General features: G+C 34.4%; 1 protein-coding gene across 1 annotated transcript; it reads right to left on the bottom strand.

Annotated features, from left to right (window-relative positions):
- Positions 1 to 888: 888 nt before the first annotated feature.
- On the bottom strand, positions 889 to 27,117 carry SMC6 (Structural maintenance of chromosomes 6). Its single transcript, XM_089650930.1, has 18 exons — positions 26,933 to 27,117; positions 21,116 to 21,311; positions 16,962 to 17,120; positions 16,635 to 16,876; positions 14,551 to 14,801; positions 14,129 to 14,326; positions 13,766 to 13,959; positions 13,522 to 13,668; positions 12,079 to 12,405; positions 7,899 to 8,064; positions 7,038 to 7,257; positions 6,052 to 6,213; positions 4,780 to 4,967; positions 3,491 to 3,659; positions 3,217 to 3,327; positions 2,505 to 2,705; positions 1,952 to 2,085; positions 889 to 1,784 (listed from the first exon to the last, which is right to left on the bottom strand). The coding sequence occupies exons 1-18, from the start codon at positions 26,975 to 26,977 to the stop codon at positions 1,751 to 1,753; spliced, it is 3,144 nt and encodes a 1,047-aa protein (XP_089507056.1). The 5' UTR covers positions 26,978 to 27,117; the 3' UTR covers positions 889 to 1,750.

Raw genomic sequence — 27,117 nt, 5'->3', positions numbered from 1 at the left:
TACCACGAGTTTCCGAACACCGTGTAAAACAAACTATATGTATCGGAAATGTTCCTCAACACTAATGACAACAGCAAGTGAATGATGAAACATTTATAAAAAATGTCAAATTAAATGCTTTACCAAAATAGTAGGTTATGCAAATAAGTCATACCTTTTTACTAAGTTGTTTGTTTTACTTAATATTTCACATTCATATTATACGATCATTGCTTTGCGACAAACGCACATGTGATGTTATATTTTAACATGTTAATTAATGTACAACTACCGCCCTCTAGTGACAAAAAAATGAAGACATTTTGACAGTTTGCGAAATTTCGCTATCATATAACAAGCGCTTAATGAATTGATCAAATTCCGTGAAACAAGCTGCCCTTGGTGTTAAAATATTGTATCTCCAATTTTGGTCGAAAATGAGTTAAGCAATGAGAGCCTGTATTTTTATGCGTTTAAATATTGCACCTCCTAAAACTACCATCCTAAAGATAAAATCATATTATATAATATCCTCCAAGAAATGTGTTTATGAGCACAGATATTGTGTCTCCATAACAAAGATCTTTAAGCTAAAAGAAAGTTCATGCCAAAATGTTGTATTTACATAAGATACACATACTCTAAAATGTAACTAAAAACTTGTTTTTATATCACAAAATCTAAAATTTCCAGGTTTGCAAATCTTAAAACTTTCAAATTTTTATGTTTTATGAAGATACAATATTTTAAATGTAAGCCATCAATATTATATATATGTAATATGCATAGGCATTCCCATTCTCGAATTCAAAAAAATAAGTAGGATGATTTATCTAATACTATTTTTACATTATCTATTTTTCCACAAATAAATCTGAAAGAATATTGAAAAATATTTATTGTATATTTTTACAATCTATTCTATTTACATATTAATTGTCTTATTGTTAATGTAATTAGGGTACAATCACATGAAACAATACATTACGTTTACAATAACAAATACATACAATCATTCAAATACCTACAATATAAAAATAAAAGGAATAAATTTGTTACTCAAATAATACTGATCCTTTTGATAACTCCACCTGAGCTTAGTGCATGCTCAAAGAGCCCATAAAGTTATTTTTAATCCTCTGTGGGTATGAATTAAATTTGGTGGTAATCGCAGTTAACCACTCGAGCAATAGCCACCCAAATTTGGGTGGCTGTAGGTGATTTTAATGAATTTATTTTGAACTTTCCACTCTTGGTTAATATTTTCAGTCACAAGCTTCTATCGAATACCAAAAGATGTCACTAATGTTTGACTCATTGAATATTCCACGTAATGTTTTATATCGTGAAGTCTGCTTGCATATGTAATTTCAAATTGTTTTCTAAAAATTGAACATTTGTTTGCATATAAAAATTGAATTTTTTAATGTCTGTGACTGTAGACATTTACAGTAAACCATAGAAAACATACAGAAATAGTAATATTCAATATTGCCTCAAATATGTAAAAATAACGGCAATTTCAGTAACTCGTTCCCGCCTTAAAAATATTTTTCATTTACATGAGAATCTATGGTCTTTTCAAAGAACGAAAGTTGTACTATGAAATGTGTGTGGATTCATTGGTTTTAAGGTAATGGATGTTAGGTTTACATATTAGTTTTTTTAATCTCTTTTAATGACTAAATATAACTATTTAAAGGAATGTTGAATTTGTGAACCCCCGGAAATCTCTATTGCTCGAGTGATTAACCATTGGTAGTTAATGGAGTCAAGCCACAACTTCTCTCTCTGGGTCAGCCAACCTACAAAGAGAAAAATCTTGTAATATACAATTACAAAAAAGGCTACAAAAACCTGATTGATTATTTTTTTTTAGATTTTAGATATTTTTTGATAAAATTAAGAATTAACAGGGTACTACTGTAATTATAAAATATGAGTAATTTAAAATTATGAAAAAGAAACTCACTTGTGTATTTGTATTCCGTCATTAGCAACTAGAATAGATGTGTCCTGGGGAGTGAGGAATACATATTGCCTGTGAGGGTTCACCTCAGCATGTCCAATTAGCAGATCCATTGTGGTCTTTCTGTTCACATTATCCTATTTAAAAAAAACACATGATTGAAATAGGAGAATTGTGAAAAGGCATTGTGGTTTTTTTCAAAAAAAGATAGAAGGCCTCCGTGATCGAGGTGTAAGGCTCTATGTCACCACAGGGCAAGTGTAACTACTGTATGTTTATTTACACGCAGTTGGTGCACTTAATTAAAGGGAATGGGCAGCTGTCAATGGAACAAGGGGAAACATTGAAGATAGAGATGACAAATAGGTTTGAGCGAGTGAGTGCTTACGGGAGGTTACGAGTCATCAACTACAGGTTACGAGTTATCAACAACACTAATAATAATAAGAAATGCCGTTTAATTTATTACAAGCTGAGTAATAAGTTTCAATTCTAAATGGCAGTTTTTCACAAATGCTATTCTGTTTGCATGGAGAATTTTTTCTGTATGACTTACCATAAAAACATCAAACTCGTCCAGGAAGTAGAAGGGCAGCTCCATACAATCCCACAGTGCCATGATGAAGGCAACGGTGGCGTATGAGCGTTCGCCCCCTGAGAGGGAGCGCGTGGAGGAGGCTGTTCTCAGCGCAGCCGCATCTCGCCCTGTGCACTTTATTTCCAAAGCTTTTCTTTCGTGGTCTATTTCTATAGAACCCTGGATATAAACAAAAGAGTTTTAAAAAAGTATGAATAATTTTAAAAAGGACCTTTAAAATTTTCTTTTAAGGGTGTTGCCACATTCCAGTATGACGTTATTATGAGGCGTTATTTTTACTCAAATGAATATTTTTAAATTCACAAAACACTCTCTTATTTAAAATAAATATATGCATATATTTAAATTTAGTAAAATTGTTATTAAAAAGTACACTTCTACAACTAAACTACGACTAATAGGTCGCTTCTACGACTCATTCTTGAACTTCAGAAAATTTTCCGGCCTCTGTGTTTCCTCCCTCCTACAACATGGGTCTCTTCAAAACCCTTCACTCCTTCTTCTCTTCAAAAATACCCCTCTACACAGCATCCCCAAAGATGACATAGGCCCTGAGGGAAATTATTTTCCTCAGAGCCTCCCGTGTGGAGTTAATATTAACATAACATAAAAAGTACTCAAAATACTTTGGTATTAAATCTCTTATGATACAATATTGTATGCAACTTACCATGTATCCTCTCATTTTCAGTATAACTTGAAAGCAATATTGAACACGATTTCCAATAAGGGCCTGAAGCTGAATGGCGCTATTCCAATGAAATACCACAGCTTTTTCCAGCTAAAAAATATAAAACACATATTATTATCTGAATTCTGTATTCAACAATGTCAAATGTCACACTCGCACATACCTATGTATGCACAAGGTAATTATATTGTTTAATGATATTGTATAATAGGTGGGAAAATACTTTCCAATGTTAGTACAGATGTCGCTTTACCTTAACGATTAATGAAGATAGTTGAGAAATCACTTTTGAAGTTGTCCTGTGTAGGTTTTGCTTCTCTATCAGTGAAGTCGCAACTTGTTGTTTAGAGGGACCGCTTTGTTTCAAAGATTCCAATTTTACTTTCACTTTTTTCAATTCGGCTATGATGACTGTCATCTGTCTAAAATAATAACGTACATACTGTTATACAGTGTAAAACATTAAATTATATGGAGAAAGGCTATTGAGTAAGCTACAAAGGAGAAGGGCCTCAGAGTGAATGGAGCGAAGACAGTTATATTACACTATAACATTTTTATAAAAAATTGAGTAATGAATAATAAGGAATTTGAGTTTTTTTTTTTTTTAAATATTATATGTCTACATTCAAACTTAAATATGTAACAGTATTTTTTTAATGTTTGTTTTTATAGTTAAATTAATTCTTAAGTTAAAGTTTGAATTTTTTTAAGCCTGCCAAAATGACCAAACCCGAGCGGTACGAGGTAGATAAATGCGTGACGTCATCTGTGCTCCGCACGTCTACTGTGGATAGTACTGGGTAGGCATTTAGTATGGTGATTTTCTTTCTTCTTCATTAAGGAATTCCAGTCATTTTTTATCAATCTTAACCATCTAAATAAATTTTATTATTATTATTTTTTTAATATCAAAATTTCATACTAAAATTAATTTTTAACTTTAGAATTTGTGATTAGCACCACAACACCACAGGACATTGGGGCTCATATGGTATTATCTTTATACCTACGTAGCTCGCAGGCTTAACAGGTTGCTGCAGATTGAGATGTACTCGCCGGTGGGGTTAAACCGTCACTCTTATGTAAATTTGAAATGAGTTTCTACTTATTCATTTTACAAAAACATTAATTTTGGGAGTAGGTGAAGTTAGTCGCGGTTGCGCTGACGTTTGAGTTGTGTTGTTAGCGAATAGCTTCAATATTACATTTTTTATTAAATTTAACAAAACCTTCTATGTACAATGTCAGGAGAGAATGCTAATTAATATTTGTAGAAATGTCTAAAAAATACAAGCGTTCGACAATGGTAGATGCAATCTGTTCTCTGACATATTATTATATAAAATGACATTATACTAGCGTGTTCTACAATAATTGTGTGCATTAATGGACATTTATAAAGATCACAGTCACAACCATCGATAAAACTAAAAAATGTTTAGTTATCAGAATCGGTGTTTTTTGGTCGACGTGAACATCAACATATTTTTGACTCATCTTCCATACTCTGAGAACATTTTTCCATTCCTCTGTACGCACCTGGTATTGTCTATCCGTTGGCAGAGTTGTTCTGCCTTTTGTATTTTTTCTTGTACATTGAGTTTTTGTCTTTGCACTCTTTCTTGAAGGTCTTGTAGTTTTTCTTTTTCATCATTTATTGCTTGGCTGGTCAAGTTTATTTCTGCCGTATTTCTTTCAACTTTCAGTTGCTCTTGAGTGAGATCGTCCTGTCATAAAGGATAAGCAAGGTTAGGTAAGCAATAATAAATTAATATTAACATATATTATTATAAATCTTCTTCTCTCTTACCTATTCAAAAGTTAGATGGAAAAAGGCATATTTATGTACATTATTAATTACATTAACTTTTCGTCTTACAGTCTTATGATCTAGATGGGTCATTATTAATTCAGGGGGTTTATGCTAGAAGTGCCTACATCAGTTTTGGTAAATTTGATTTGAAGTACCAGAAAGTATTTTAAAACAACCTTTATTTGAATGGAATAAATACTTTTTCGGGAGTTCTGAATTAATGAAATTATAGTCTATCTCTAAAAATCAAAATAATTTTTCAAAACTTTTTACATCAAAAAATCGAAAAACAATCTTCTTTCATGAGCAATTCACGAATTTCACTTAGGGCCAGTTGTTTCGGAAAAACTGAACAATTGTTCAGATTCCCGATTTCGAATGTAAGAAAATCTTCAAGTCGATTTTATTCAAATACAAATTGGGTTGTTTCAACTCCAAAAAAGCTTTTGTTATATTTGAATAATCCGTTTCAGTGTTCCCTGCCAAATCGGGTAATTATTCCAAAGAATTCGATAGGAATTCATTGTTAGGCCGCAACACTTACGGCCTGTTATTTCGGAAAAAATCACATGTACGAAAGTCATCACATCGTCAATCGACTCAATTTTCCATAAATTGGGTTGTTTCATCGTCCGTCAAGAGAAAATTCGATTTTTTTTAAGAATGACGCATGCCAAACCTATTACCAATTGCCAAAATAGTTGAGTCGTTATCATCAGTAATCGGTATTTTGTAGAACACACAATCTGTCAGATCGCAATTGTGACATTTGCGGATGCGTCATTCTTAAAAAATTGGATTATCGCGTTAACCGGCCGATTTTGGGTGATCACATTTTCATGAATATTTCGTTGAATTTTCTCTTTGCGGACGATGAAACAACCCAATTTATGGAAAACTGAGTCGATTGACAATGTGATGACTTTCTCACACGTGATTTATTCCAAAACAACTGGCCCTTAGGCACTTCTAGCATTAAGCCTCGGAATTAAACTTACATATAATGTAGTGTGAAGAGTATCTTTATCCTCCTTCATTTTTTTGACCTTCACTTCCATATTTTTGGTTGTGTCTCTCAAACCTTGTTCTTGTTCTGATAATTCGTTATCTTCCTTTTGTAGAATGGCAAGTTTTTCTCTAGCTTGGTTTAATTCTTCAGTCTGTAAATAAATAGATGTTACAACACATTCAAATCAATCACTTTTAAACTTATCGCAAAAATAAATAAGAGCACAAGCAGAATGCTGCCTGCTCGTTAACTAATAATAATAAAATAAAAACAATAAAGGAAGGTGTTTAAAAGAAGAAAATAATTTCCCTCAGGGCCTATGTCATCTTTGGGGATGCTGTGAGGAGGTTTTTTTTAAAATAAGGAGAGGAAGATCTGTGATGGAAAAAGTTATCAAGGGTGGGTAGCAGAGGCGGCTTGTGACTTTTGGGTGTGTTTTAATATTTAAAAAATGGCATTATTGATGTCGTTGTAGCCGAAAATGAGTTTTTTTTTCGAAAATTCGGTTTTTTTGTAACAACATTTTCAGGAAAACAGTGCACTGCAAACTAAAATTTCCTTAAAATCTTCATACAAAAAACCGAATTTTCAAAAAAAAAAACCAATTTTCGGCTACAACGACATCAATAATGGCGTTTTTAAAATATTAAAACTTAAAACACATCCAAAAGTCACAAGCTGACTTGCAGAAAGCGGGAATGCCTCCCTGAGCCACCATATGATCTATAGTTGGGGGTTGGATAGATCTCAGTTTGGTCCAGAGTAACGATCTTGGTGCAGTTGACTGGAACTCTCTCTTCATCACTTGCTAAACTTGTTGCTGGATGAAGGTTTTGCCATTGATTACACATTCCTAAGGTGCAAAACGGTTTTTTATATTTGAAAAATGCAGGACATGGGATATGGATTTACATAAAATCTATAAAAAGAAATAGGCTTGCAGGTCACGGATAAAAAAAAATGATATAAACCTACCAAAACTTTAATGTAACCACCCTCCATATCACGCAAACTAGATTCCAACGTAGAAAGTTTTCCTTCCAACATATTCTGCCCCTTGAGAAGCTTCTCTAGTTGAGCGTGCAGTTCTCCTTCCCGCCTGGTCAGCTTATAGTTCTGTTCCTTTAGCTCGTTGAATGAAGCCTCGGCCTCTGCCAATTCCTCTCCCATACTTTGCAGTTCCATTTGGAGTTGTCTAAAAATAAATTAAAGATGTTCATTATTTAGATTTTCCATTATTACATTTACACCGACATTCCCAAAGAGTTCTACATTCCAAACATTCTTCCATCCAGTCACAATCCTTCTTGTTTATATTTCTTTTGGCAACTAGAGACATTTGAGGTAGGTCTATCTTTTTCCTAATCCACTCATCAAAAAGTAGTTATTAGTTAGTAATTTGTTTTTACACTATATAATTAGGTATTCCTTTTTTGTAAAAAATGTTATTCTATATTTAAAGGTACTGCACTGTGGGGCGAATGAACGAAGAAAGGAGTGTAAGAAGAATATGACGCAAATGTGAGTGGTAGCAGAAGTCGGGGAATCCCTAGGAAGATGACACAATCAAGTGAATCAGATACTTAAGTCGGGCCATGTCAAGAACTAGAATAATAGAAGAGTGTGTTTGATACGACATATGTAATGGAGGCAAGGAGTGTGTACCAAGATCGAGTTGTTTGGTGGTTTGTCCACTCTGTCTACCCCTGCGAGGAAATGGCGTGATGGTTAGTTAGTTAGATGTACCGTAAATAAATCATAAATATTTTTTAGAGGAAAATTAATGTACAGCTGTTAAATTTAGTACCATACAAAAGAAAAGGTCAAAGGACATACTTTTTTCGATCATTAGTGCTGACTTGCAGAAAGCGGGACTGCCTCCCTGAGCCACCATATGATCTATAGTTGGGTGTTGGATAGAACTCAGTTTGGTCCAGAGTAACGATCTTGGCGCAGTTGACTGGAACTCTCTCTTCATCACTTGCTAAACTTGTTGCTTGATCTGAAATAATTTGAAGGATGTTTATTCAATTTCTTATTCAATTAATTCATTATTTCTTCTATATTCCACAAGTTGATGGCATCGGGAGTCACTTCCTGCGTCTGGGAAAATGGTGGAGGGGACATTCTTTTATTTTCTATGAAGGTATATTGCATTTATTCATACAATTCAGAATCCATTAAGGTCGATTTATGCATCATATACACACAATGACTGTGAACGCACACCGGATACGCTTTAGTAAGGAGAATTAGTCATAGTTCACTCTAAACCGGGGTAATTTTTATGGGGTTCCTGAGTAATGCAAAATATAACGCATCAAATCAATTCAAAGCTGCTTCTTTCAGTGGCGTTATCCCCAGGACAAAGGCGGCGGTGTCATACAATCCAGTTTCCGAGCCTGAATCGGAATCAGCTCCATCAAATAAAGAAGAATGGATGAACGTGAAGTGTAAACACAGGCAATGGACGGCTAAGAACCTGTTTGTTGGTAACTTTTCTTTTATTTCTGATAAGACCTTGAATGTCAAAATATTCCCAAGGTTAAAGAATATCATTGTATCTAGGATACTAAAGGACACAACGGTGGATGATAACCGGGCGCATCTGGAGAAAAACCAAATAACAAAAGGCGAGATACGGAAATTCATCGCTAATTCTCAAGAATACGCAGCATTCTGCATAGGAGTAACAGAGGAATTGTATGATAAACTTTTGCTGGAAGATTTATGGCTCCTAGGAGTAAGACATTACAGGTATTTAAAACGGAAACAAAATCCGGTTGACACCAACCAAAACGGGTCAAAACAGAATGAATGACTAGGGAACACATTTAAAGTGAGTTCTCTCCCTTGCACGATTTATTATCAAAACATGCGAGGATTGAGATCGAAGACTGATAATTTCCTACAAAGTGTAAATATACAAGATAACGACCTTATATTACTATCAGAGACACGGCTTGATTACAGCATTCACAATTGTCAACTCTTCAAAATCAAAAATGAAAGGACAAAATCTTGGGTCACTCAAGAGGAGGTGTGCTACTAGCCACGGGACGTGACCGTGTCACGCGTAACCAGAGGCTCATATTTTTAGAAAGTGAGGGTGAAAACACGCAGATTAATGCTAAAATAAATTAAGTTAATATTTATATATGTACAGTGTACATTTCACTGACTTCACAGAGAAATACTTGCTCTTATTTTTTCGATAAGGTCATAGCTAATTTAAAATTTTTAGTAGATAAAAAAATTATTACATATTGTTGGTGATTTTAACTTATACTCCTGTGCGAGCAATAAAGCAACTTAAACAGATTTCTTATAATTTACAGAACTGTTCCAGGTGTACCAGAAAAACTTGATCACTAATGTATTGAATAGGACACTGGGCATTGTTGTCAGTAATTTTGATTTAACAGTGTTCAAATCTCTGCATTCACTTGTTAGAGAAGATTCCTACCATCCATCTCTATCTGTAGAAATCGCACTAGGAATTTGTTAAATAGCGATAATGAAAATTTTGCTCAGCGGGGACGGAACCTCGAATATAATAATTTCGAATATTTTTATTTCTCACAATTGGAAACCTTTACTGAAACTGAATTATGTTGATTTAGCCGTAGAATATTTGTATAGTACTTTATGACCTTTTTGACATATGTTTAAAAATAAAATGTACACCAGCTATGAAAGAATTTAACCTAAATGGTTTAATGGTGACATTCTTAAGAACTTGAAAAGGAAATACAAGAGTCACAGAAACTGGAAGTGCACTGGATCGGTAAGAGATCAAACGTTGCATAAATATTGCTTACAAGGATTATTTAAAGAATATCGAAAATAACATCAAAAGTGATCAAAAATCTTTCTGGAAATTTGTATCCGAAAAGAGGAAAGATGGTGGGATTGTAAAGCAAATCTCATGGAATGGACATATGTACTCATATTGGTGCCGATATTCCGGAAACATTTGCGGAATACTTTAAGTCTGTCTATGGCAAACAAAGGTGGCTCCTGGTGGTTGCAAATCATTGGCCCAAAATGTTGATATTTTAAGTGTAAATAAAAGTGATTTCATAGCCGCAATTAAAGAACTTAAACCAAAAAAAATCTGTTGGACTAGATTTTACATAATACATACAATTATTCTGAAATGTTACCTCTCTTACATATCTTTAATATTTCACTTCTCTGGAAAATTCCCTGACGGATGGAAAATCTCAAAGGTCACGCCCTTACATAAACGCGGCGATAAATCGTGAGTATCCAACTACAGACCTGTGGCGATTCTTTCGGCACCAGCCAAGTTATTTGAACTTATATCATACAAAAACATATTTATTGTGAGGTTGAACCTTTTCTCATAAAACAGCAGCATGGATTTAGAGAGGGCAGATCTACAACAACTAACTTAATGGTATTCACGGATTACGTCTCAAATATTTTGGATAACAATAAACAAGTTGATGTTTCGTATAATAATTTTGTGAAAGCTTTTGACAAAGATCACTTCGTTTTACTAAACAAACTTTAAAAATTTGGTTTATCACACTGACTGCTTTTGTTATTCCATAATTATTTAGGAGAAAAATTGCAATGGTGGTAAATTGCAGTACATAAGCTGCTCAACGGACAAATTACAGCGTATTACGTTTTTTGTCCCAGATAACTTCACCAGATCTAGGCGGAAGAGGCTTTTTATTTTTCCAAGAGGCAGGACCAACCTACCAATGCTTATGCTTCTGGGGAGAATGACTACGCTTTTAAACCAACTTCCTTCAGAGATATACATGTTTCAGTCAAATCTCAATGAATTTAAAATTAGAATAACTATTTTTTTTAACACGATGATGCATCGCAACTGATTTAATAAATGTATATAACCACTGGAGCGCTAAGATATTTACGATAAAATGCGTTGAGCACTGGAGATTTTCGTACGTTTGGTTTTGAATTCGCCCGCGCTCATTATAAAAATCATAACCTCGAATATTGATACAAAAACGGATACATAAACTGTTAACTGTCATTTAAAGCCGATGAATTTACCTATATTTCATAATTTATCTTAAGTTTGTAGGTTTTATAAAAATAAAAAAACCATTAAATTTACTTGTGAAATTCGTTTGATTATTATCAAAAATTGTTTAGAATTCTATAAAACTAAAAACTTGATTTAAAAAGATATATTTATAATAACATTACGCATTACTATTTTATCCTAACTAGACTAAAAATTATTATAGAGTAATAAAAATTATATCAATTTCTTTGTTATGAATTACTCTAACTGAATTAATAATAAAAAAATATACACATTTCATGATATTACACCATTTAACGATAATTCAGGAATGACTTCTAAAAATAACACTTTTGACAGGTGTATATTAAAATTCACATTCATGTGTTATTTTTAATTGTAGTATGTTGTTATAACTTTAAATAAGCATAGAATTCAATATACTTTGCTATACAATATATAACAGAATTTGTGTAAAATAAACATCCACGGGAATTTTTAATGATACGGCGAACCACGATGAAAAAAATATCTCGCAACTGACATTATTTTATTTATATTAATGTATTGTAGAGAAATGAGAGACATCAGAGGCACTGTCGAAAAACGGTGAAATAATTTGCTGTATAAAAGTATTAGCGCTCTAAATACCGCACTTACGAAGAGGCAGGAATTTTTAAAATAATTTCTCAAATTTTTCTAATCTTCAAATTGACCACCTTACGTACGAACGCTGGCGCGTTATGCAAATTAGCCAAAATGTGGCCAAATAAGCTCTAGTGGATAATAGATTAATGTACTCGTAGGTATATGATTAATTGTAAATGTTGTGAAATATTATTAGAATCACTGTTTTTCACAAATAAACAATAAGTAAATAAAATAAATAAATATAAACTTTAGGTTAACCTTATTTTGACAATATTCAAAAGCAGCCATGTTAATTAGTAATATGTATAACAATGACTACACTACATTAGATATTACCATGAGTCTGGACAAGGAGGATAGATTCCATCCTAATATTATCAATCAGGAAGTTTGCTACGATAGGATCTTCAATTTGCAGACAGCTAAGACTGGCCATCGTTCCAGCGGGAGCTCTGACACACTTCCTGGATACATCGTGCACTCTGTCGTAGAAGCGACTTGTCGTTATTGTGGGCTTTGGCTCATTACCGTACACCTTCTGCATTATGTTAAATAAATTCCTCGAGTCCTGCTCGTTATTGACACAGAATGTTTTCATTGAATTGCCGATGATGTGCTCCAGAGCACTGGACCACTTTTTATCCCGCACTTTCAAATATGATCCTGAAATAATACAACAATTTTAGCTTGCAAGCAAATTATGGATGTACAAAGAGCAGCAGTATGAGAAAAAAAAAATTTCTTAATAATGGAGAGTTTTTGGGTCCACCTGTTTTAAATAGATACATTTATTTTACTCATTTTTGATAAAGAAAAAGGTGTGACTTCTTCAGGGGGTCTAGCACAGTGAAATCGATAACTTTACAATATCGGATAGATAGGCGTAACTACTGATGATTTTATACCGATTTCCCGAGCACGGTCGCGCTATTGTTAATCAGACCGATATTGATAACGCAATAAATCATAAATCGATATTCCGTAGCAGCACTGGAAGTAATATCTATGAATTAACATTCCAAAACATCAAATGTCATACAGTTACGTAAAAACGTTAATAAATTAGCAATGTTGAATTGAAATACTAACCTAAGTATGCATTGACAGTCCACATTTACTTTTTGACACTAAAAGGGAGTTAATTAGTTAATGAGGTCTTTATTCACCACGTGTTATGTGAACAAATTTCGTTTCTGAAAGCCCGAACCAATGTAGCGTCATTGGCCCGAACTGATTCAACTCGCCGCATATATGAATTCTTTCAATTCTAAAAGCTTCCTTAGTTCAACTCCGTTCGTTAATAAGCCAGTAATTTTGTATAACAAATAACATTATTTAAAAATATGTGAATATTGACAGATAACCGAAGTTTATCTGACACTATGGAGGTTGTGCTAATATTTGTCTACGTCGGTAGGAATATTTCTTATCAATCGTTGACCGTACTCACAAATTTGCTAACTGACCATGGATGACGGATTTTGTCAATATCGCATTCACATAGGGCTTTATCGATCGTCCATGCTAGTCCTCCTGGACAGAAATCTATTTATATTTTTAAAAAAGTCTGTGTAGGAAAGGTGGGCGGGCTTTGATTTTTATGCTAATATACAGTTTTATTCCAATATTGGTGAAATTTTGCACACTTGACCTACAAAACAAGAGGAAGGTCACTGTCCACATGATTTTGAAAACTCTGCGTACATTCCGCCCAGAAGGCAGGGCTAAAACTGATTTCAGTGAATAATAAGAGGGTTTCACAGGTATGAAGGCACTTACCAACAGGTCCTCGTGGCATTTGACTAAATTTCCCTTTGGCATGAGCTTGCTTCACAGCCGCTACAAGGTCCGTCATATTTTTACCATAAACTGCCAAATTGTCTTTTCCCCTGACATTTAGTTCATTTAACTGAGCTTTCACATGTCCTGAAAAAACAAATATTAAAAATTTATTTATGTTACATAGAAGTAAATTAAATTTGATCATTTGCATATGAATTTAATATAAATGAAAAGTGGTTACTTAAAGAATTTTGAAAATTATCCCTTTTCTTGGCGGCACTGTTCACAGCACTCTGCTCATGGTTGATGGCATTGCGGGTTTGGGTCAGCTCATGTTCTGTAGTTCCTTTCCTAACCAGTACTTCAGAATGTTTTTCTTTAGTTTCAGATATCTTTGTCATGATGGAATTTCTTTGTTCTGCCAAATTGACATTCCTGTAATATGAAAAATAATATATTGCTATAATAATTTCTATTGCGCCGTTAGTGTGGCAAGGGCAAAATAGAATCCACAACCTGGTAATTAATTTTAAAAATCCATTGAATATAGTTTACTGTTTTTTAAGTTACAGGATTCAAGTTCAAAACCTTCTTAAATACATACGTTGCAATAGAAACTTCTTTCGCTAAATCGTTGACCTTAGAATTTTCCCGTGCAATTTGTTCCTTTTTTCTTTTGAGCTCATGGTGACAAGTTTTCCACTTGGTTCTTAAGTCTTGGAGCTTTTCAGACAGCGAAGTGTAGTCTGCATCTTTGCTGGCCGACTCAACGGCTACTTCCTGTAACTTCTTATTGATAGTTCTGAAATTTAATACTTATTGGTAATTGTAATGATTTGCTTTATGGTACGTATACATTTGTGAACCCAAACACGAACCGAGCCACGAATTACGGGAAAGGAACAAATATTTTAAGCTATTATTTTTCCATCTGCACAGACAGACTGAGCCACAGATACGCATGGCGGGGTACAGCTAGTATCAAATAAAAATAATTACTACAGGGAAAAAATAAAATTGGCTTACTTAATCTGTTGTTTATAGGTGTTATCTTTCTCTGTCAAATTGGTTAGCTGTGCTGTAAGATTGTCAATCTTAGCAGTTTGCTTGGCGTGGGACTTGGAAGTCTGTTTTAATGTATTTTCTAGTTCTGTAATTTCACTCCAATGATATTCGTCCTCGAGTGATCTGAGGAGTGCTTGTACTTCATCACTCGAGCGCATTTCATCAAATTTTAATTTCAGCTGCTGCAACTCTCTCTCTAATTCCGAAAAAGCCTTAAAAACATACATCATAATAATATTATTAAAATAAATAATATCACCACAGGAAAGAAATGTAGGAAATCTGCACCTTTTTTGTTTCCTTAAAACAGAAATTATAAAATGTCCTAATTTGGAACCCACATAAAATATTCTCCCATGTATATTTGTCTTCCAGTTCCATGCTAACATAAATTTAAAAAATAAATCATATTTAAAAACACCCATAGATTATAAAATCATTGTTGTTGGAATATACACAGTACTGACACCGAGAGGGACTAGATAAATCAACACAGATTTTTTTTAAATGCCATGAAATAAAGTACACATCACCTGCGGTTTGGTAAAACCCTTCAAGCCACAAAATCAAAATTTAACAGGAGACAATAAAAACTAATATTTACAGATTCGTAAAACTAATTAAGAATCTTGAAGTTTATATAAAAGTGGTTTTTTGTTTTTCAAAATGTTTAAGTAAAATATTGCAATTCCATTTATAATTTTGAGGGTTGAGTAATTTTATCTATGATTTTCTCGAAATAACCTAAAAAATACTACGCATAAATTTAGTTTTTTATTATTAAAACTGCCTTAATTTACAACAATTTCTTAACCATGTGGTACATTGAAAACTATTCTATACGAAACCAATGATAAGACGATTCCAAAAAATGTGGCTTGTAGGATTTTACCAAAACACAGTCAATATTATGACGGTCATCCAGAAAGTAAGTTTACAAAGGCTCCTGGGGCCGGGGGAAATTTTTCGAAGTTGGCGCACTTAGTCAACAACATGTCACGAAGTAGTTTAGGTTCTTCAGAGAAGGCTGTACTGACACCATCAGTGATTTCTGACGAACTTGTGCAAAAATTTGAAGAACAAGTGAGAAATGACCGCCGTATGATGATTGACGACCTTCACAAAGAATTTCCTGACATTTCTCGAAGTCTCCTTGGTGATATTGTATCGGAAAAACTTGGTTACAAGAAGTTGTGTGCGAGGAGTGTGACCGCTGCGCGTGAATTTTTGGATCATTTTGCACAGGAGGGAGAAGCTTTTCTGGACTCTATTGTGGGAGAAGGGGGATGAGAAGTGTGTGTGTCACTACACCCCAGAAAACAAAAGACAATCACTTCAGTGGTGTCATTCCTATTCCCCGGCCACCAAAAAGTTTAAGACAACCCATTCAGCGGGAAAAATCATGGCATCTGTTTTTTGTCACAGTAAGAGAGTTCTTTAGGTGGATTTTATGCCTAAAGGGACTACCATTAACGAGGACGCTTACTACAATACCCTTAAAAAACTCAGAACATCCATTCAGAACCGCTGAATGGCCTCCTGCATGACAACGCCAGAGTTGCCAGACAACCAGACAATTGCCAGAAAAGCGCGCGAGTTTCACAGGAGCTGCAGACGTCGTTTGGATGGGATATTGTCACCCACTCCCCGTATTTGACCCGACTTGTCGCCTGCGCACTATCACCTTTTCACTAAATTAAAGGTGTTTTCGGGTGGAAAATGTTTTTCCAATGATCAGGAGGTGGAGGAAGCTGTGAAGAAGTGGCTGAAAGAGCTGGCGGCGGAGGTCTATGACACTGGTGTACAAAAGCTGGTGCCCTAACTACAGAAATGTTTCGTTCTTGACAGTGATTACGTTGAAAAATAGTTTTATATATTTGTGAATTTCAAATAAATACAAGCATTTTTCGATCCTACGTAAATGTTGTAACCTTATTTTCTGGATACCCCTCATATTTTGTATTATGTTGTAGCTAGTGGCGGCCAAAGCAATATTACTTTCTTGTGGAGATTAATTTGCAAAGCTGTTGTTAATTATGACCCACCTGTTTTTTCCTTTCTAATGTAGATTTTGCTTGAGAACAGTTTTTTTGGGCCTTTTGGTAGTTGACTTCCTGCACATCCATATTTGTGGCCTTCCGGAACAATGTATATTTTTTCTTAGCATCAGAAGCATGAAAGTTTCTTGCATCGTCTTGGTTCAGGATACATATTGGATTGTCCACTTGAATATCGTGAACTGAGCATATCATTGCAACATCATCATATTTGGTTGATACAACATTTCCTAAAAGATTAAAAACAATTAAAATTATAGTTTTGTGAATTGAAAATCAAAGAATTATTAAATATGTCACGAGTGACCATCTTACCATATTCATTTTTAATTTTGTAAGAGGAGCCTCCAGAGGCATTCAGAGTCCTGACAATAGTTATTACGTCTCCGTACAAATCGTGCTTGTACGAATTCCGACTACTGTTTTTAATTTTGATTTCAATGTGGGCAGCATTTGTACCCTTTTTGACAAATTCTGAAATGACATTTTAGACCATCAGACATGTAACGCAAACATAATAATTATAGACAAATACAGCAGAGGGGGAGTAAAATACCACAAATTACAATCGAGGACCATCAGCACGGAGGAGGAGCCTTTGCACAATATATATGCGGCAAGGCAGCAGGGCTTATTATTATATTATAGTACAGGTTAATAATTATACATATATGGGCTTGCAATAAGGTCACATTTCATTTTGAAATTGATTGGTAAAACTTATCTTCCAAAAAATACTGAACGGACAGTCCAGATGGAATCACTTAACTTAATAAAATAAAAATCTAAGGAATTTTGACCAGTTAATTAATATGTTATCAAATGGCAATAAGTAATAAAAAGACAACTAGTCAAGTATTTAGAAAAATATATTGCATCATGTATATCGATTTCAAAAAGAAAAAAGTACTTTACAATTACTTTCGAAATTCACAGACATACGCATAAAAAATATTGTGTCGGGATAATTTGTATGGACACATTGGACCACCAAACGCTATTAACAGCAAAGGAGGTATGTGGTTTAGAGGTCCTGTAAATAATTGGTACAAAAATAATATTTTAAATAGAAGAATTAAAGTTAAAATTGACAGGAATTTAATTGAGGAAATTTAGCAAATACTGTAGCGACAGGATCAGTCCAGGGGTCTATGTGTTATATAAGTTGTATAATGCAAGTTAATAGTCTACCAGATGTTTGGAGACAACACTTACATTATATGCACAATCTAAATAATATATTTAAATGGTCCCACGTCAACGGTTTTATGATTGCAAATAAAAAATTATACATGCTTTTACACTCACAAAGCAAGTTGTCAGAAAAAGGAAATGTACATATATAAAAAGTCATACATACAACTGTTGGCATACAAAAAACCAATACTTGCAATTTAAATGCCCAAACACAGAAAAATTGTACCATGAAAGACTGGAAACAATGCCTCACACCTCAAGCCAACATTAACTTATTTTTTAAAAGTTTTTGTTCCAGATAAAAGAAAATTATTTAACTAGAAATAACTAAAATAAATATATTTTTTTAAATTACATGACACATAAATTCATAATATAACACTTTCAGTGTTTTGCTGATTGAGCATAATTTTATTTTAAACTAGTGCCCCACCCCGGCTTCGCATGGGTGCAATGCACTAATATGGCATCATAAGAGTACGAGCAAAACACGTGCACACTCCGATCCATTTTTAGCACTTTGACATTGACGAGATATTGAAAGAAGAACACCCTGATGTATGGAAGTGAGGCATGGAACTGGCAGAGAAAGGATGAAAGTAGACTGAATGCTGTAGAAATGAGATCCCTTAGGCGTATGCGTGGTAAAACCATGTATGATCGTGTGAGAAATGTGGAGATCCGCAAAGAGTGCAAGGCTGATGTGAGCATAATGAGTAAGATCAAGAAAGGGATACTTAGATGGTTTGGGCATGTAGAGCAAATGAGCGAAGAAAGGAGTGTAAGGAGAATATATGATGCAAATTTAAATGGTAGCAGAAGTAGGGGACGCCCGAGGAAGACATGGCACAACCAAGTGAATCGGATACTTGAGTCGGGACATGTCAAGAGTCAGAATAATAGAAGAGTATTTATTTATTCATTTTTGGGAAATCGACAGTTTACATTTAATCAGTTTGTACATAAGTGTTATTTAGTAAAATAAAACCAATTATGGATTTCCTCCTTGTGACTTTAACTGAGACAGCATAATTTAAATTTGTGAGAAAGGAATATTAATTTTAAAAAAAATTATACAAAACAAAAGATTATATGAAACGAAAAATTTACAAAACAATACATTTATAGCCATGGAGAGAGGTTGTAGATATAAATCAAATCATAATAGATGTATCATACGTATCCAGACCTCCAGAATTTTGCAAGAGAATTCATATTTACGCAAAAATCACAAGAACACTCGAACCCCGAAACCGCTTGATACCGTGTCGCCGACACATTTGGAAAGCTTTACATCAAAATAACTCAATCAAATGATGTATTATATGTGATTAATCAAGATAATTACATAGCAATATAATAGCAGAACCTGAAACACATCTAAAAATAACCATCAACCACCTCCCTCGGAGCCGCCAACCTACGAAGTGACCTCCGCCTAGGAAGCAACTCAGTATTTACGTGGACCCCCCTCTCTACCACCCGGAAGAAATTCCATGATGGCCGCCGAACTTTCGACCAATCACAGCACGGCATATCTCTTTAGGATTCTTATCAAACATTGATAACGAAATTCAATGCAACTAATTGTGATAACATCAAGCTCAATTTACAAGAAAATGATGGAAGATTCAACCCCGGATTAAATATCAACACGAAGAAATAATTATATGCTAATATAATGACATAAAAAATCATACCTAAATATGTTTGTTACTCTTTGGGAAATGTTCAAACCAAAGATTTAACTTCAAACCCAATATGAAAATTTGTATAATTTATTAAACAATAAATAAACGAGACTGGGGGAGATGGTTTTGGTAGACTGAACTGACTTGGTTAAAGGTATCATATTAAAATATAACTTTCCTCTCAACAAGATAATTGCAGAGAGGAAAAATACCTAACCACTTTACTCCTCACGAAAGAGGATAGAACGCCTCCGAGAGGGTTCGATTTGAAAACGTTCTATAAATAGAGAACCGAATTCCATACAAAGTCAGTTCAACAACTACCTCTGAAAGAGAATCCTCTCTCCTGAAGAACCATCTCCAAGTCTCCAAAAGTCTCAAGAAATATTTTCAAGTGTTTTATTCAGTAGTAAATTCAGTTTTTGCCAGTAATAAATTCTTTTCGTCAGTTCAGATCTGGAAATAAATTCCTCTCTGATCGTGGCTTTAAACTCTACCACAAAACCTCTACAGCATCTACCAAGACTGAAAACGCTGAAAAGTGTACCCAGCTACCTTCGTATCTACAGTGATTGTACGGACGGTATATTGTCTCGTACAATAGAGATATAAACAATAGAGACATAAACATTATTCACAAACCATCAGAGAAATATTCTTTTATGGACCTCTTATATTTGGTAAGTTAACAACTGAAAATATCAACCTTAGATAATACGCTATTGTAATTATTGCATAGTCTGTTCAGGCAAGAAATCTGCTTAGAGTTTGTTTTACTTTGATCAACCCTGAACAGGACACAAGAGCGTGTTGAACGTGCAGGTACATTGAATGGAATCTTGTTTAGCAACTCTGGGCATTGAATATTATGGTTAACTACTTTATACAGGAATAGTGCATCCTTATGATGCCTCCGTACGTATGTATGGGACAATGTATGAATGTGAATGAGGCATGCAGTATGTGCCAAGACCGAGTTGTTTGGCGGTCCATCTTCTCTGCTTACCTCTGCGGAGAACCGGCTTCATAATTAGATAAGTCTCAATGAGGAGGGCTTTTCATTCACCTACATATTACTGTATGGAAACAATGCCTCACACCTCAAGCCAACATCTTAACTTAACACCCCAATCTTTATAAAAACTACTGGAGAAGTCCCAACGAGGAGGGCTCTTCGTCCATTCACCTACATATTACCGTATGGAAACAATGCCTCACACCTCAAGCCAACATCTTAACTTAACACCCCAATCTTTATAAAAACTACTGGAGAAGTCCCAACGAGGAGGGCTCTTCGTCCATTCACCTACATATTACCGACGTATCTATCACACTACAGACCTTAAGGGCGCTGTTTTTGCACCGGTGCTATTCAAATCATCCAATATTATTATTATTTTCGAGATTTTGCAGAGTACTTGATGAAATAGTCAGATTCATGAAAAAGCACAAGCCTAAAAGATTCTGTAGATAAAAAACTTCACCCTTGTCAGTTCTACAAACTTTTTTGAATACCACAGTACAGTTTGTGTATTGTGTAATCTTTTCAGTGGAATCCTTAAGCGGGCATAAATATCTTACCACTCAAGGAGGTCCCCCTGTTGGTAACGGCTGCTCGACATCCCAGCCCCACGACCAGCGCAGTAAGGATGGCACTCTTGCCACTGCCATTGCGACCCACAATGAAATTAATTCTCTTATTGAACTTTATTTCAAGATTGTTGTGACAGAAAAAATTCCGAAGGTGCATGCTAAGTATAGCACCATCGATTTCACCCTGAAAGTGTAGACATATTAGTGGAATGGAGTGAGAAACATATCATTATTTATTTCTTTTTTTCACTTTTATGTGTTATTAAAAAAACAATGTTACACCATTTACAGAAAATATGTTACAATGTACACAGTAATCATTTCACATCATGTTATATATAAGATGTATGTACCATCATAAAGGTAGGCGTGTGTGTGTGTGTGTAGAGGGGGATGAGTACTTATGTTAGTTATTTTTTTATTTACATGTTAAAGTATTCATTTAATATTTTCATGTGTTAAATTTTTTAAGATGAAAGTTAAAATCTTTATTGTTAATCATATTTCTAATACTTTTTTGTAATGTATTAAAAAAATATTACTCCAAGATATTTATGGTTGAATTGCCACTTTATTTTTTTTAAATTGATGTTTGTCTGAGTTTTCTATTATTTTTAAAATGTGCATTTTTATTTTGAATATTATCTTTGTAAATTTATAATATTGAATGGTAGAAGTATAATGCATTTAGTTTTCTGACATTAAATTGTTTAAACAGAAGTTCTGATGTTCATATATGTATAAGGTTTAAGTAGAATTGTTTAATATTATTTTTTGTGTTGTGTAAAGCGGTTGGGTGTGTGTTTTTATAAGTTCACCCCATCTTTTAATGCCAGATTGTATTATTGATGGGCAGAAGGCAATGTATGTCATTCTGAGTAAATCTTTATTTAGGATATGTCTCAGACATCTAAACGATGTATGTTAGTTTCCTCACTCTGTCTTTGAGTATGTTTAAGTGTGCGGACCATTTTAGGCATTGGTATACTGTAATGCTTAGGTATTTTATTTCAGTTTTGCTTTCTATCACTGAAACGAGATATCGCTGTTATCTTGTTGTGTATTTGTCCTAGAGTGGATTATAATTTGTAGTTTTTTAGGTGTTTCTTTTTTTGTATGCAAAATGGAATATAATAATATTGTTTTTTAAATTTAGTGTTAGTAAGTTTATGAAAAACCACTTTTTCGTTCATTGATATCTGTGCTGCCCAAGTAATTTATTTCCGTCCATGTATTAACTTTTAGTAGTAGCGCTGTGTCGTCTATGTAGGAGATAATTTCTCTCTCTTTTTTAGAGACATTACATATATCCTTGTCATATGATAAATAGCAAAGGGCCTAATAATGTATATTATGGGTTATCAAACTTATTTCAACCACCGCCCACCGATTAAAAAAAATTCTAGTACCCCCCATATATTTTAATTAAACTTTTTACATTACCATCTGTTGCATATCTCAATGACAGTTATTTCAAATATAATTTTTAACTCTTTGCACGCGGCCGTATCAACTGTTGTTACGGCAAAAAGTCCATACTCACACGCAGCTGTATCAACAGTTGATACGGAAACTTTGACGGCCGATATTCCAGCGCTCTTTCGTCATAAATGTATTTCTTGCTCACTTGGACATTCGTAGAACTATCACAATGCTGACATCTACAAGAATTTCTCAAAAATAAAATTGTATTTCATAAAAAAAGATCGATAATCGAGTGCGCCTTTTAGTCCTTTAGTTTACATTTTTGTCAACGGATGGCGTTAGTACTAGTATGTCATTCACAACTTTTCATGACTAAAAATGATAAGTGATCATGGTGTCCCACTTGTGTCTATCAACGCAGTGGCCTAAGTACACACACGCCGAGTGAATGGCGGGAGCACATTCAAAAGATACGGTGCGTCTTTGTATGAAATTTAATGTTTTTGTTTTTATATACATCTAAGAGTGTTGACATATGAGGATTTGTTTTCATAATGTGGAGAATAATCTGTTCTGGTTTCAATCCTGGGATTGGTTTGCAGCAATTTTATCTAATCTCCTCTTCCATTCTTCCCTGTCTTGTGCGGCTCTTTTGACTTCTGCATATGATGAGCAGCGCACGTCCACCAGCAGGTCCTCCAGGTACTCTCGGCGTGGGCGTCCCCTAGAGTTGGTCCCCTCGGTCATACCCTCTATTATGACATGCAAGAGGCCTTCTTGTCGTATAACAAGGCCGATCCATCTTGCACGCCTTTCGGACAAGGTCCTGAGCAGGTGCCTTCCTCCTTCGATTCTTTGGAGAACCTCCTCATTTGTAACATGGTCTCTCCAGGAAATTCCTAACAGTCTTCTATAGGACCACATCTCAAAAGCCTCTAGTCTCCGTTTATCTCTTTCGGATAGGCACCATGTTTCGCAGCCGTACATCAAGATACTCCATACATAGGTCTTGATGAGGAGTATTCTCAGTTTTAGGTCTATATTATTGGATTCTATTATTTTCGACCTTTTATTGAATGCAAGCCTAGCCTGATGTATACGGCTGTCGACCTCGCTCTTAGACCGACCGTCCCATGTTATTTTGCTCCCGAGGTAGACAAACTCCTTGGTGTTCTTTAGTGGAACTCCCGCCATCTCTACTCTCATCTAATGTTGCATTCGGCCTACAGTCAGCAGCTTTTTTTTGTCTTTATTTATCTTCATGTTGTAGTTGTTTTGAAGAATGCTTTGCATGGTTGTTAAGGCCTCTTGCAGTTCTTCATCGCTTTCAGCAACCAAAGCAATATCGTCAGCAAACCTTATCATATCCACCTTTTGCCCGTGTATCTTTACACCTTTTCTGTGACTCATTCTCTCTCTCAAGTCATCAATCGCACTCTGTATATAAGCATTAAAAAGAACAGGTGACAGAGAGCATCCCTGTCTTACCCCTTGTCTTATACTAGCTTCTTTTGTTTCATTGTCACATCTAATTATAGCGGCCTCATTCTTGTATAGCGCCTGGATTATTCGTCTATCTCTATATTTTATGTCAATTCTCTTCAGAATCTCGAAAAGTCTTTTCCATTCTACTTTGTCGAAAGCCTTCTCCAGGTCTATGAATGTGTTTTGGTTTCTTTTTATTCTTTTTTCTAGTAGTATTCGTAGCGACAATATTGCTTCTCTGGTTCCTACACCTCTTCTAAAGCCATACTGGTCTCCGGAAAGGATGTTCTCTACTTTTGGTTCGATTCTTTTTAGAATGATATTAGTCAATATTTTTGAGGCATGGGATATTAGGCTAAGAGTTCTGTGTTGTTCACATTTCGTCGTGCCTACCTTCTTTGGTAATGCAACAACTAGGCATTTCTCAAAATCCTCTGGTATCTCTCCAGTCTTATACATGGTTTGTATCATTTTAAACAGGGCATCTGTGGTTCCTTTTCTTGCTGGCTTAATTAGTTCAGCCGGAACGTCATCGATTCCGGGTGCTTTCCCGTTTTTGAGATTTTTCAGTGCGAGGTCAAACTCTTCTCTAGTGATTGGATCTCCCAAATCATCTGCGTCTACCTCATTTTCTCTTTCTATCAATGTTTCATTGTCACAATTTCCCTTTCCATTGTACAGCATTTCGAGATATCTTTTCCACCTTTCTCCTATTTGGTCATTTTCGAAGAGTATTTTACCGTCTTTTCCTTCTATTGCATTACCCTTTCCAACTCTCATCCCAAAGAAGTCTTTCACCGCAGCGTGAGCTCTTTCTACATTTCCTCTCTTGAGGTCGTCGTTTATCTCATCGCATTTATTCTGGTAGAATGTTTCTTTGGCTATTCTTGACTCTCTATTTATTTTGTTTCTCAGCACTTTATATTCCTTTTGTGATTCAGCTCTTTTATCATTTTTGAGCTCTCTTCTATCTTTTATCATATTTAGGATCTCATCGGTTATCCATTCCTTCCTTGCTTGGGGTTTTTCCTTGCCTATAGTTTCCTCTGCCGTAGTTATAATCTTCGTCTTTATCACTTTCCAGATCTCATTCACGTTCTCCTCTTCCATTAAGTTGCACTCTTGCGTCTTTTCCCTAAAACTGTCGCTGATCTCTTTTATCTTTAATACTTTTGTATCCCATTTGAAATTATTTCTCTTTTTTATTTTTTTCAGTTTTAGAAGACTTTTGGCCATTACCATTTTATGGTCACTGTCTATATCTGGGCCGGAATAGCTTCTACAGTCTTTTATTTGGTTTTTAAATCTATGTCTAACCATTATATAGTCTATTTGCAGTCTTTGTCTGTCTCCAGGGGATTTCCAGGTGTATCGCTGTCTTGGGTGGTGTTGGAAACAAGTGTTTGCTATCACTAATTTGTGTTTTTCGCAGAATTCTGACAATCTGTTTCCTCTGTCGTTTCTTGCACCCAGCCCAAAGAGTCCAATGCAAGTTCCTTCACGTCCTTCTCCTACAACAGCATTCCAGTCTCCTAGGAGAATCAGATTTTCACCTGCTTTTATCTCTGATATAAGTTTATCTAGCGAACTGTATACCTCCTCTACTTCTTCTTCGCTATGACTAGATGCACGGCACGAACTGAAGGTGGATAGTCCGATACAGTTTTCCATATAAACTTTGAGGAACAAATGACGGTGATAGAAAAGATATAATTCCATTATTAGTGATTTACTTAATTAAAAAATTTGTCAGTTTTGTAATAAAAACGTTTTGTTATAAGAAAGTAAAACAAACTATTATAGCATCTTGAGTTCTTGTGTTTTTTAAGCCAAATTGATTAAAATTTATTGTTTATTTATTTTTTCTAAAAATGCTCAGATTTGTTTTATCTTGTCATATATCATTGCTATATTTGATAATAATGATATTAGATATTGTTGATAGGGGTGATGATTGTTATTATTGTTTGGAAATATACCACTTGCTAGACTTGGGTAAATAATATGTGTTATGGGACGCAATAGGTATTGTTTCATTGTGTCTAATGTCTTAACCTTTATGTTGTCAAATCCGGGGGCGGAGCCTAGTTAGTTCAGCAATAGTTTTTTCAATATTATATTCTGTTACCGGTTAGAAGTTATTATTTTGATGTGGCATTTTATGATGTGCGTTTGAAATATTAGGGTTAGTCGTGTTAATGGATTTTTTTTGCTGACTTTAACAAAATAGTTATTTAGAATATTACACTATTTTTGTGCATATATTGCAGTAATTAAGTTGAAACCAAGTGCTATTTATATTTTTTGCGTACTTAGCGTCCAGTTGAATTCGACAAGTTTATCGTTTTTTTTCATCAGTGACTTTAGGTATGTTCTAGTATTTCTTATTTTTTATTTATTATCTCATTTTTTGCTAAACATTTTTTTTATTATTATCTTGTGCTTATATTTTAATTTTAGAGTAAAGTTGTTTTTCGTCTTTCTGACATTTGTACTGTTTTATTATTAACCGTCGGCGTTTGAATCATTTTATATAGTATGTTTGTTTTTTCTAACGGCTTTTATTAGTCCACTTGCAATCAAAATGTTGAGCAGTGTAATTATTTTTACACTAATTATGTTACCATGATGTATTGTTATCAATGCAAGTGACACCAGCTGTTAATCCAGAGTTCAGGAGTCTTTCAGATCATTCCCGAACCTTGAGACTTTGCGCTTATCAAAAGTTATAGCAGTTACTAACAATAAATAATATTATTTTAAAAAAATAACATGGGTACGTGCTCAGAGCCCTGTTCCATAATAACATTGTATTATTGAAATAGCTTTACCCAACTTTTCAGTAAACAATAATTCACATTTTCATAATAAACATTGTAATTTTATGAAACTTACGGCATCACCTCTAAGAGGATTTAGTTCACTATCATCGAGAATCATTTTATTGATACGAAACACTTTCAATTTACTTGGAATATTATTGTAGAAACCTTTATAAAATAATATTCAAACGAACATTCAAAACATAGACATATCCATGGCATACCACATAAATAAGCAACGTGCAAACCATAAATAAA

This window comes from Hesperophylax consimilis, chromosome 3, assembly GCF_061612785.1.
Source record: "Hesperophylax consimilis isolate HC1 chromosome 3, BYU_Hcon_1.0, whole genome shotgun sequence".
Lineage (NCBI taxonomy): Eukaryota > Metazoa > Arthropoda > Insecta > Trichoptera > Limnephilidae > Hesperophylax > Hesperophylax consimilis.
Note: the sequence above shows the minus strand (reverse complement) of the source record. Positions and strands in the feature narration are given on the sequence as shown.